The sequence below is a fragment of the Bos indicus genome, chromosome 18 (genome assembly GCF_029378745.1).
Source record: "Bos indicus isolate NIAB-ARS_2022 breed Sahiwal x Tharparkar chromosome 18, NIAB-ARS_B.indTharparkar_mat_pri_1.0, whole genome shotgun sequence".
NCBI lineage: Eukaryota > Metazoa > Chordata > Mammalia > Artiodactyla > Bovidae > Bos > Bos indicus.
The window spans coordinates 14,041,600-14,053,635 of NC_091777.1; the positions used below are offsets into that span (position 1 = coordinate 14,041,600).

Genomic DNA, 12,036 nt, shown 5'->3' on the forward strand with positions numbered 1-12,036 from the left:
CTCCAGAGTGTGCTGGTAACTGCCCTGCGGCCCATGTGCCACCTCCGGGGCTGGGGCCACGTGTCAGCAGGGAGCTGGGTGAGGAAACAGCCCTCGTGGGTCCAGGATTTGTCCTCGCGGCCTCGCGCCTGTGCTCACGGTGGCCGTTTGGTCACTTCCTCGCTGTGTTCTCCCATGCTCGCGTCTGCCACAGGGTTCCCAGAGCTCATCTGTGAAGCCTGGGTAGTTTCCATCAGGCAGCATGATGGGTGCTTACTGTTTACATAGAAAACCAGGATTAGTTTTGGTTTGGAAACTTGTTCATCCACTGGACATGGTGTTTTGCCTTCCTGAGAATTCAGTTTCATAGATGAGATAACTTCCTCGTTTCTCCTTCTCAGATCAGCTGGACAGTGTCTGCCTCTTGCCCTCTGTGTCCTGTGTCTCTGTGTGTGGGGGATAGCGTGGTGTGGCCCCGGCCTGTTTCCTCCATCGTCACTGGAGCCTGGTGGCTCCTGGTGGGTGGCGTCTGGAAGAATGGCAGCAGGGCCAGGTCCAGGGCTTGGACAGGTGGGCGCTCCTAGCACCGGCCCGGGGCACCAGAGGACCTCTCGCTAAGGGCTTTTGGCACCGGTTCCCTCCCTTCCCCAGCCTCTGGTCTGCGGGTCCAGCAGGGACGAACACGGCGCGCACACAGGCTCTGGGAGCCAAGTAGGGGTATGTGTACAGGCAGCCCCCCAGGGAAGCTGATGTCAGTTGGAGTCTGTGATGGAGAAGCCGAGTCAGAACACCCCTGCCGGCGCCCCGTTCTGACCCACCTGGTGTCCCGCCTCCTCTACACACAGGTGTGGCATCACTTTGACATGATGTTGACTCACGGTTTGGAAAATGACACTGAACTCTTGTCCAGTGTTTGCTTTAAAAATATTGTCTAAACATAGGAGCTGGCTGCACAGAATTCATAATACTTGTTCCTGAGAAAAACTGCAGGGTCTTTGGCGGTGTGGAGGTTGGGGTTGAAGCCTGCAGGTCCTTGCACCAGCCTGCAGGGCGCCTTCCTGCAGTGACCCCTCCAATTCTCTCCCCGCTTCCCTCACCCGTCCTGCCCCTACTTGCTTCGTGGCCGGATGGCTGCAGGTGGAGGGAAGTCCTTCCACTCTGGTGTCGTTAAGCCTGTCATTCTAGGTTCACTGAGGGTTTAGATCTTGAGCATTAGACCCAGTGCCGGGCATAGAGTTGCCACTCTCTGTAGGTAAGTTAATAAACTCACTGGGAGCTGGTGCCTTTGGGGCATTCCAGCAGTGCCTGAGCCAGTGCCTCTAGAAGTCCCTTCGCATCACATTTGGATCATGTGTCCACTTGCTTTTTCTGTGGTTAGGTAAATGCCACAGGTGGCTGATGGCAGAAAGCTGCTCCTGGCTCCCCCTCTTTGCCTCCAAACCAGCCTGTTCCTGAGAAGTGGTTCTTCTTACTCATCTCTTACTCTGAGTTCCAAAAGTCAGACTTGTGATCTGTTTTCTGTCCTTAGCCAATGTCAGGAGCCAGCCTCCCTCACCCCTCTAGTGGCTGGCCAGCCCAGGGGTGACATGGTTGTCATGATGGGGCTGCTGAGCCTTGCCTGGTGTTCGAGGAAATTGCGTGATTCAGGAGCCTGGCCTGGAGAGGCCGCCCTCGCAGAGCAAAGCAGAGCGTGCAAGTTCCAGACAACCGGCCTCTTGGCCTGTGCTCTTTTCCAGGCCTGTGGCAAAGCTGGGCGGGTTGGCTGCCCTTTGTGGGGCCTTTTTTTGTGCATAGAGGCCAGAATGTAAATATCAGGACATTTCAAAATAAATTTCATGAGAAATCTTGAAACAGTGACAAGCCTGGCTGGAACATGACTTTAAGGCCCCTGGCCTGGCGATCCTTTGCAGGAAGCCGGGTCCCCCTGTGAGGTTTAACTCCCCCTCCTGTCACCGTGCCCCCAAGTGCAGGCGCTTTGAGGGGCCGCCTTGCGGCTCAACTTGCTTCCACATGAGGATCAGAAGGAGTGCTTGGAACGGCCACTGTGCGAGCAGCGTCAAGCATTCTCTTGATTTGCGTTCCTAAGTGGAGTTTCCTTCGGCTGAAAGATGAGGATTTTTAAAGCTGATGTTTGTTTGACAGCGTTAAGCCCTTTCACACACTTAGTCAATCCTGCAACTCCCGGGAGGCTGTGACAGACGGGGGGAGGCGTGTCGGGGACACTGGCCCCTGTCAGGGTGTAGCGTCGCCCCTCATTGCTGACAGAGCTGGCGGGGTGCTGCTGGGCTTGCAGACAGGTGGGCTCCTGCCTCCTGCCGGGAGGAGTGGGTGCCAGCCGCCCTGATGCCCTGCCGCCCCATTTCCTCCTTCGGTTTCTTGCCCGTCGCGAGAGCGTCCCTGGCTGCCTCACTGAGGTCGAGAGGGCAGGTCCTCCTGAGTGAGCTGAGCTCCAGACGCTCGCCCCCCAGGCTCCCCTCAAGGAAGCTGGGGGCATGGGCACTGTGGGCCGCGGGGCTCACCCGGACCCCTCTGTCTTCCAGAGGACTACCCCAACGGCACGTGGCTGGGGGACGAGAATAACCCCGAGATGCGGGTGCGCTGTGCCATCATCCCCTCCGACATGCTGCACATCAGCACCAACTGCCGCACGGCCGAGAAGATGGCGCTCACGCTGCTGGACTACCTCTTCCACCGCGAGGTGCAGGCCGTCTCCAACCTCTCAGGCCAGGGCAAGCACGGCAAGAAGCAGCTCGACCCCCTGACCATCTACGGCATCCGGTGTAAGTGCCACCCCTGGTCCCGCTGGGGGCGGGCACCGGGGGACCCCCAGAGGTGGGGTGGGCGGCTCTGGGTCAGAGCTGGTCAGGAGCGGGTGCCCCGTACACGTACACTTAGCTTACACTTAGCTTTCTTTTTTTAATTTTATGGCCACACTTCTTGGCATGTGGGGTTTTAGTTCCTCGATCAGGAATCGAACCCATGCCCCTTGCAGTGGAAGCGTGGAGTCTTAACCACTGGCCCACCAGGGAAGTCCCTGCAGTTTCTTTTTCAGACTTCTTCTGACTTCGGGCACGCCAGCCACCTCCTGGGTCAGGAACCCACTGTCACCACCGCCAGCCACATCCACCTCACTGTGGACAAGACTGGGTTTTACATTTTTTCTTTTTTTCTGATTATCAGAAGTATTTTCCTTGCTCGGTTTTTTCCAGGGGTGGGGAAAAAAATTAGCATTTGAATCACAAGCACTTCTTTGAGTGAGGGAGCAAAGTTACTGAGCGAGAAACATGCGGGATGCCAGCTTCTTCAGGCTTCCCCAGGGTTAACGGGCCCCCACAAGCTGGGATGACCAGCCATACAGTTCACATGCTCTGTGCAAAAAGGAGCTCTTTATTGTAAATGTAAAGAAATTGGCCACGTTGTTGTGAGGCTTAGGATCTAAAGACAGAGCAGTTGCCTTTTCCCCATTGAATTGATAGAGCTGTAGCCTAGTTCTCAGGGCTTTACTGGTGAGTCACATAGGCATCTGCTCAGGCTGCGGGAGCCTTCTGGCTGATCTCATGAGACTAGAGATGAGGCTGGCATGCCCCCCGGGGCCCTGAGTGACAGGTCTTTGAAGACGGCTGTGAGGGGGACAACATGGAGAGACCCCCATGCCGGGAGATGTGATTTAGCAGCACAGATGGGAATCACGTGTGCATGAGGACTGTTGTCAGGTTTTCCCGAGGCAGCCTGGGGCAGAGATGGTGTTGATGATGGTCCACAGGGACCCAGAGCCCCACTGACACTGGCCTCTCTGGTGTGTGACAGGCTGGCCGTGTCTGGGGCCATGAGGTTGAGACCATGGTTCTTGCAGAGCCCGTCTCCCTGGGAGGGCTGGGGGTGAGTCTGTCTTGTCTGTGGTGGAGGCTCACAGCCTGTGGCCCGTGGCCATCGTGGTTTGTAGCAGCACGAGTCAGGGTCTGTCATCACATGGCCGTGTGATCCTGTGTGTCTGTGTCTCTCTCCTCTCCTCCTGGCAGCCCTGTCCTGCTGCATTCAGAGCCCACTGAACTCCAGTGTGACCACTTCTGTGGTTAATTCCTCATGTCTGCAGCGACCTTGTGTCCAGGAGCATCACCACGTTCTGGGTCCTGGGCGTGGATGTGAACTTTGGGGCGCATTTCAGTACAGTGCTCAGGGCCTGGGTTCTTTGGAACCCCGGGTGATCAGGCTCCTCCAGGCCCAGCCCAGCACGCCTCTCTGGGGGCTAGGAGGAAGTCGTGGTCAGTGTGGGCTGGTGGGGGGAGGGAGCCTGTGAGAAGCAGAGGCAGGTGGGGCCCTGACTCTCAGGGCACCCTGGAGTGGGCTCTCCTCACACTCCAAGGGGCAGGGCGCCCGTGGCAGGGTGGGGCTTGCCTGCTGCAGTCCCCCGTGCCCCCACCAGCCGCTGAGGGGCTGGCTGGCTTGTCTGCTGCTAAGACCAAGCACTGAGACGGAGAGTCCTGAGGTGCTGGGGTGGGGAGGGGCTGCTGGGCTGTCTGTGGCCATTTCTTCTCTACATGGGTGGGCGCCGAAGGCTTGAATTTTCAGGCTGGTTCTCACTCCTCGCTGATAACTCAGCTTTGGAGCTGAAGTGAGGATAGTGGCGTTCTTATTTCATGAGGTTTTCTTAGGAGCATCAAATGACTTGAGATAAAATGCTTCAACAAGTGTGAAAAGCAGTTAATTCAAAGTAATCTTTTTATCACTCATTATGGGAGCTTCCCTCCTCCTTTCACTCAGCTGAGGTTGCTCAGAGCTGTCAGAAAAGATGAGGGACGCCTTTGGCAAAGTGAGAGGAAGCCCAGCTGTGGCGCCAGCCTTCGGTGCCCACCCCCGCCCCGCCCCGTATGGTTCCCGGGGCAGAGCCGAGCCCCTTGGTGAGGGGGCATCGGTGCTGCTGGTTCCTTCCTTAGTTTTTCTTGGCAGCCATCATGGGGGCATCTGCCATAGAGCTGGAGTCTTGAGTCACTGTTGGAAAGAACTATGTAATAAGATGTCTTAGAAGCTTCTAAAAATGCTTAGTGCAGAACTATGGAATGTGTATTTTTTCTTTAAAGGACATAAGCCAGGTTTTGAACTGGCAGGTTGGTTTTTACAAAGTCAAATTTAGGTATTAACGTTTTTGTTTGTTTCTTATATTTGTACACCTTCATGTGTCTTGTATATATTCTTTTCTGTTAGTAACAAGTTCTGAAAGTTTGCATAATCTTGTTGATCCCTCGAGGCATTTGGAAGGTGTTTTCCTTGCGCAGAAGGCAGGAGGGGCTGGAGGGTGGTCTGCAGGGATTCGTCTGTATTGGAGCAGGCCCCTGACGAGGTGGTGGACATGCGTGTGGTCATCAGCTCTTTGCCTGTGTTTGGGCTCCTCTGCAACTGTAGTTGGTAGCTGGCTCTTCCTGTGACTGTACGACTGTATTTAGTGGTCAGTCCCCAGTGATTATACGATTGTAGTTCCAATAGTTAGATTCAGTCAGTGTTTGAGTTCTATTGTAACTGTGGCTGGTACTTGGGTTCTCTTGTCGCTCAAGTGAATAACTGGCTGGGACTTTGTGAGCTTGCCCTGCACTTAGAGCCATCCCTTGCATGGAGCCATCCCTCAGTAAATAGTGAGGGACGACTCTGGTTAGAGATGACCTGGAAACCAGCACGGAGGTACCGCGGCCCTGCCGATCCCCTAAACCCAGCCCTCCTTAACCCCGTCACTCTTTATCAGGATTACAGACATTTTGGTTGTCATTCTGTTTAGAGTTAAAAATGTCTTAGCTTGTGTTCACAAAAAGTCAAGAGGTGTTTTGACAAAAGAAAATATAGTTTACTTAAGAAAACAGACACTCCCTTTGTTTTGATTCTTCTAGGGGCTGTGGTCCCCATGGAGCAGATCTCAGATTTGGGGCATCAGTTTCTCTCTCAGCAGATACTCCAGACTTGGTGCTCTTAGCAGTCAAAACAGGAAGTTTTTCAGCTTAATCTTCTTATTAAATTTTTGGATTTCATCCACTTATTTTCTCTCTATTCAGTGGAGCTTTGTGACCGGCTAGACAGGAGGTCACCCTGGTGAAAAGCATTTCTTGTGGTTTGCACGTTCCTGACAGTTTCTTTCTGTCAGTTGAGCACAGGGAAGAGATGAGGTGGTCCACTGAGAGATGGGTGGGCTGGCAGGGCAGGATCTCCTGTGGGAGGGGGTCTCAGATGCCCGTGTTGCACACTGAGAGCTTGCTGTAATGTAGGGGCCACCAGCGAGGGTGCTGGTGGGCTGCAGCCTGGTGTCCCTGCCTCTCTGGCCAGCAGTCAGTGGACGTGATGCCCACTAGGCTGGGTGTGCGAGGGCTCCAGGGAGGAGGCTGGTCTCTATCTTTAGGGACTTCTGTTCTGACTGAGGAGGCAGACGGGGAGGCAAGGGAACTTCCATAAGCCTCAGACTCAAATAGCTGTGGAAGAATGTCTTCAGATGAATTGTAATCAGCATTTAGTCAACAAACATTGATGTGTCTGTCCTCGCTTGGACGTTCTGGGTTCTTGGCAGGCATGGGTGAGCATGTGTTTGTGGAGGAAACAGAGTAAATATCATCAGTATCTAGGGGGTGGCAGTTGGGAGGGTTCTGGAGTCAAGTGGGCTGATTGAGGGGAGGATCATTTAGATCGCGTTGGAGCTGAGACGTGAGAGGAGGGAAGGAGGCGGCTGGGCAGCATGAAAGGGGTGACAAGCTTCAGTTTCGGTAAAGCTCTCAGGACCCTTGACTTCATCTTGGCCTCGGGACCCAGAAGGCTGTGTACGAGATCTGGGTAGACAGTTGGAGCACGAGCATCCAGGACGCCTGTGGGAGCCCTCACCCCCAGCTCGCAGCTTGTCTCCCTCTGGTGTGAGTGGATCAGGGCAAAAAAGTTCAAGTTAAATGAACGGAAAGCCGTCGTCACCCATGACAGGCACGCCCAAGGTGGCTCTTGCCTGTCAGGCTTTCTGTTCCCGCCGTGCCCTGACCACAGCTGGGCAGGAGGCCGCACCTCACCTTCCTCCCGTCGGATGTGTTTTGCAGGTCACCTCTTCTATAAGTTTGGAATCACGGAATCCGACTGGTATCGAATCAAACAGAGTATCGACTCCAAGTGTCGGACAGCTTGGAGGCGAAAACAGCGAGGCCAGAGCCTGGCCGTCAAGAGCTTCTCCAGGAGGACGCCGTCCTCATCCTCGTATGGAGCCTCAGGTTTGTGGGCAGCTGGGTGGGTGATCCGGGGCCATCAGAGGCAGCGTGCTCCGTGTCCGCTCGTGCCCTGGGAGAGGCTCCCGTGCGGGTGCCAAGGAGCGGAGCATCCTGGGCTTGGCAGTATCACGAGGGTCTCGGCCAGGACCTCCGGTGGGTTAGCCTGTGGCTGGCTCTCTGGCCGCCCCTTGGGATGGTGTTCAGATCCCCCATCTGGGCAGCGGTCTTGGAGCTCCGTGTTTCCAGCTAGCACCTGTGTGAGGCCCTGAGCCAGCCTGGACTGGGTCCGAGCCGGGGTGGGGGAGGCTGGGCTGGCTGCTAAAGCGCCCTTTGCCCCTCAGGCTTGGTTTCTAGCAGGGGCTGATGATGACACGCTTCATCTTTACTCTCGCTCACTTATTTAAACATTTTCCTTCCAGTTACTAGTGTTTCTTTCAGCTGAATGACAGTAATTTGGTTTAATGGCACTTTTGTGTCTTCGGTTTGTTTGTTCTCTGTTTATAAATACAGCAGTGTTCCTCCTGAGAGGCTGTGAGTTTGAGCAGCTCGGTGCGGCCGTTGGCCTTGTGTCCTTTTGTGGGTGGCGAACAGGCTCTTCAGTGCCGATGCTGGGCAGGCTCCGGTTCTCAGGACATGTCCTTTGGGATGGACTCTGGCCGGCCCTGGGAAGGTCTGCAGAGTCCAGTAGCACCTTCCATGGCCAGAGTGACCAGAGCTTTCTCAGGGGCAGGGGACCCCCCTGTCATCCTGCTGGGTCAGCTGTCCTCTGGGTCTTGGAGGCGGACTTCTTGGTGCTACAGGGCGCGCTGCTGCCTCCATCCACCCAGCTCTCCACGCTGCACCTCTGGGGTGGGCTCGGGCTGCTCTCAGGAGATTGGTCTCCTGGGAGCCAGAGAGGGCCCTTTCCTCAGGCCCTGGAGCCCTTAGAGTTTTGAGAGAAACACGGAACAGCACGTTCTTCTGTCAGTTTCTGTAACTTCCTGTTGACTTGATGTTTCTCTCAAACTTGATACGCACAGGGTGGTTGGTTGAAGGGCCTCTGGGATTTTGTTCTGATCTTCCTGTGTACTCGAGGCCTGACACAGCGAATCTGGTACCTAAGGCTCTTCTGGTGACAGACATAATCCAGGAACATGTCAGTCAACCAGGATTCCGTAAATTTGGGCTTTGTGGTAATTCCAGCTGGGGTTGCCTTGTTTACTTCTGAATTATCAGCACACAGAAGAGGAACTGGCAAGTAAATGCTGTCGGTGAGCATCTGAGCCAAGGCTGCTGTATTTAAAGCTGGATTAGTACTGCCAGTTTGAGCACAAACCACATCACTAGTTTCAAGGGACTTTTAAAGTATCAATTTATTAAAACATCTGTATTTCACACTCCTGTCTGGCCACACTGTGTGAATTTTTATATGTGCTTGAGTTTAAGGGGCTGCCCTTTATTGTGTAAACACCCCCAGTGCTTTCCCTGCAGCTCTCGTTGGGGAGCATCCGTGTAGGGCTCAGAACGTGAGGGTTGCAGGGAACCAGCTCCCGACCTTGTGTCTCTCTGGACGTGGAGGAGCGCCAGCCAGTGGGGGCAAGGTCTGTGAGAGGCTGCCCTTTCTGTGTCTCTCTGCTGGGAGCAGGCGGGGAGGTCTTCCCTCAGCAGGAAACCTTGTCTCCCGTCACTTGCCGTAGCTCTTGGATTGTAAGCAAGTAACCAAGGCCCGTTTTTGCGCTGGATTTTGATATCAATATAGATTATAAAACATGGGTTTAAATTGGTTCTCACGAAGTTGCATGCTTGTGGGGAGCTATTGATTGCGTGGTTAGTTCAGTAATGGAGGTTTCTGATGTGTTGCACGTGTTAACGTTTTAATGCTGTTATATTGTAAGTTTTTAAAAGGGTAGTCAGTGGAGTCTATACCATAACAGGTTGATAGGCACCATTCAGCTATCAAAAGTGCACGAAAAGTCTGTTCTTCGAGAATCAGATGTTTTATATCTTTTGTGTCCTTCCATTCATGCCTGTATTCCACTTCTCAAGGTATTTCACTCTAATATGTCTTTATCTTTAGAAGTTTTTTGAGTAATCCATTCTTAGAAAGTGAAAGTCGCTCAGTCATGTCCAACTCTTTGCAACCCCATGGACTATCCAGTCCATGGAATTCTCCAGGCCAGAATACTCGAGTGGGTAGCCTTTCCCTTCTCCAGGGGATCTTCCCAACCCAGGGATCGAACCAGGGTCTCCCGCATTGTAGGCAGATTCTTTACCAACTGAGCTATCAGGGAAGTCCTAATCCATTCTTTACAACAAAAATATGTATGTACACTGGAGAAGGCAATGGCAACCCACTCCAGTACTCTTGCCTGGAAAATCCCATGGATGGAGGGGCCTGGTGGGCTGCAGTTCATGGGGTCGCTAGGAGTCAGACACGACCAAGCGAGTTCACTTTCACTTTTCGCTTTCATGCATTGGAGAAGGAAATGGCAACCCATTCCAGTGTTCTTGCCTGGAGAATCCCAGGGACAGGGGAGCCTGGTGGGCTGCCGTCTTTGAGGTCGCACAGAGTCGGACACGACTGAAGCGACTTAGCAGCAGCATGTATGTACATTGACAATTAAAATTTTTTCTGAGTCCTAATGTTGTAAGTGTATAAGAAAATTCTCCTGGTTGAGACAACATTGCAATTAAAAGTGATACACAGGAAAACAAACGTATCTCATTTTGGGTTAAACATGGAAAGTACACTATTATTGGGCTTCCCTGGTGGCTCAGCAGCAAAGAATCTGCCTGTAATACAGGAGACCTGGGTTCGATCCCTGGGCCAGGAAGATCCCCTGGAGGAGGAAATGGCAGCCCACTTGAATATTCTTGCCTGGAGAATCTCATGGACAGAGGAGCGTGGCAGGCTGTATAGTACATGGCATTGCACAGAGTTGGATACAACTGAGCAACTAAACAACAACAAAATTTTATTGAAAAGTTTACCTTTAATTGAGCTGGTAGGGCTTTTCCCCCAAATAATCCATGGACCAATCCTACTTTGGGCTGGTCTGAAACAGAGTTTAGTGTCTACTTTCTTCCTGTTTTACACTTTTGTTGCTTCAGCTGAGGAGCTTCACTTATACCCAGTGGGTGGCTGGGAACCGTCCCTGTTCAGGGGTGGTCGGGTCTTCATCTCTGTCCACAGGTCAGAGATCTCTGCCGTGTGACCAGCTGCTGCTCATGACGCTGCACATCCAGGAGCTGCCAAGTCCAGGATGGAGGGTCCCCCTTCCTCCCTGTGCGGGCAGGGGAAGGCAGAGGTGGGCTCAGCCTGGGCTGATCTCTCAGGCCCGTGTGTACCTCCCTGCAGAGACCATGATGAGCACACCGCCACCCTCCAGTGAGTTGCAGCAGCCACCCCCACAGGCCCTGCACTACGCCCTGGCCAACGCCCAGCAGGTCCAGATCCACCAGATCGGGGAGGACGGGCAGGTCCAAGTAGTACGTACTTCTTGCCAGTCTGCTCTCGTGGGCGGGAGGGGAGGGGAGGGTTGGGGGCATGACCAGCTTTCCCTGCGGTTCTGGACCCTGCTGACAGCTTGGGGGAGGGGTCCAGTGCCAAATCAAAGCAGAAGCAGTTAGGGTAGGCCTTCTACAGCTCACAGATACCCTGGTCCCTGCAACTCTGCACTTCTGCCCGTCTTCCTGGGGCACCATGATGTGTCCTAGGTATTTCCTCAGCTCAGAAGCACGGGCACCCTGTACTTAGGGCCAGTGGAGGAAGCTGGAGGCCTTAGCGTGTAGCTTCTTTGGATTGGGTGACAAGTGCCCCTCTGCGTGGTGCCCAGCACCCCCAGCCCGCCTGGCCCTGCCTCATGTGCTGCTGGCCCAGGTGGACATCCCTCCCAACCCTTCGTGGGTCCCGTGGCCAAAGAGGGCGGGCAGGAACTCTCTGGGGATCCTGGGGGTGCTTCGTCACCCAGCCTCCTCGCCAGCGGGCTCATGGCAGGGCAGCCTCCTGGACACCTGGTTAGATGCCACACTCCACACACCATCCGGAGAGGGAGAGGTTCCTGAGAGCACAGGGGGCACTTGTGAGGGGCGTGTCTTCTTCCAGGGGAGACAGAGCAGCTACAAACAGTGGTTCTTTGTTTAGCTGACAGTCCCAGAGGCAGTGACTCTTAGCTCGTTAGTGAGGAAGCTCTCTGAAAGAATTCCGGAGTAGATAACTGTGATGCAGGGTTTATATAGACATGGTAACATGAACGCCACAGAGAAATCTTCAGTGGTTTATTTTCAGGCCCATTTTGATTAAGGTAGAATTTTAAATAAGATAAGGGATATTCATTTCATTGAGCAAAGTTAAGATTTACAGTAATTACTCGTCTGCCTGTACCTGCAAACATTTTAGTTGGAGTCTTTGATTCTTTGGAACTATATTTATTAATGTTTACTTCAGTTGTTTACATAGTCATTGATTTAAAGAGTTGACTGACCTGTTCTCCGTGTGGATACAGGTACAACAGCCACTCACCTTTCTAGTCATGCTGCTGTGTGGCCTCGGGCACCCCCAGGTTACTAGGGGCGCTTCCTGAAAGTCCACAGTTTCTGGTCCCCCTCCCGGTTGATAGTACGATTTAAAAAAAAAAACACCAAAAACTTCAGTTTTCTGGAAAATTTTGGTTTCTCTTTTTTGTGTGTCCTTCACATTCTTAAATTTGCTCATTTAGTGACATTTAAAGCGTCAGCAGAGTTTTCCTAGGCCTCGTTGCCCCTTTAAGAATGACTGCAAAATGTTAGTGTTATGGTCTTAAAGTGGTCCTTTGGGAGGCGGGTCAGTCGCTCACACAGTGCTTTGTGACTCTGGCGG

General features: G+C 53.4%; 1 protein-coding gene across 5 annotated transcripts in view; it reads left to right on the plus strand.

Annotated features, from left to right (window-relative positions):
* The window catches only part of BANP (BTG3 associated nuclear protein), a 69,171-nt gene that overhangs the window by 41,657 nt on the left and 15,478 nt on the right, over positions 1-12,036 (plus strand). For all 5 annotated transcript variants that reach the window (XM_019979716.2, XM_019979721.2, XM_019979719.2 and 2 more), the window contains 3 exons: positions 2,520-2,759; positions 7,035-7,202; positions 10,537-10,667. In XM_019979716.2, the coding sequence (XP_019835275.2) occupies positions 2,520-2,759; positions 7,035-7,202; positions 10,537-10,667 (539 nt within the window). The remainder of the gene's footprint in view (positions 1-2,519; positions 2,760-7,034; positions 7,203-10,536; positions 10,668-12,036) is intronic.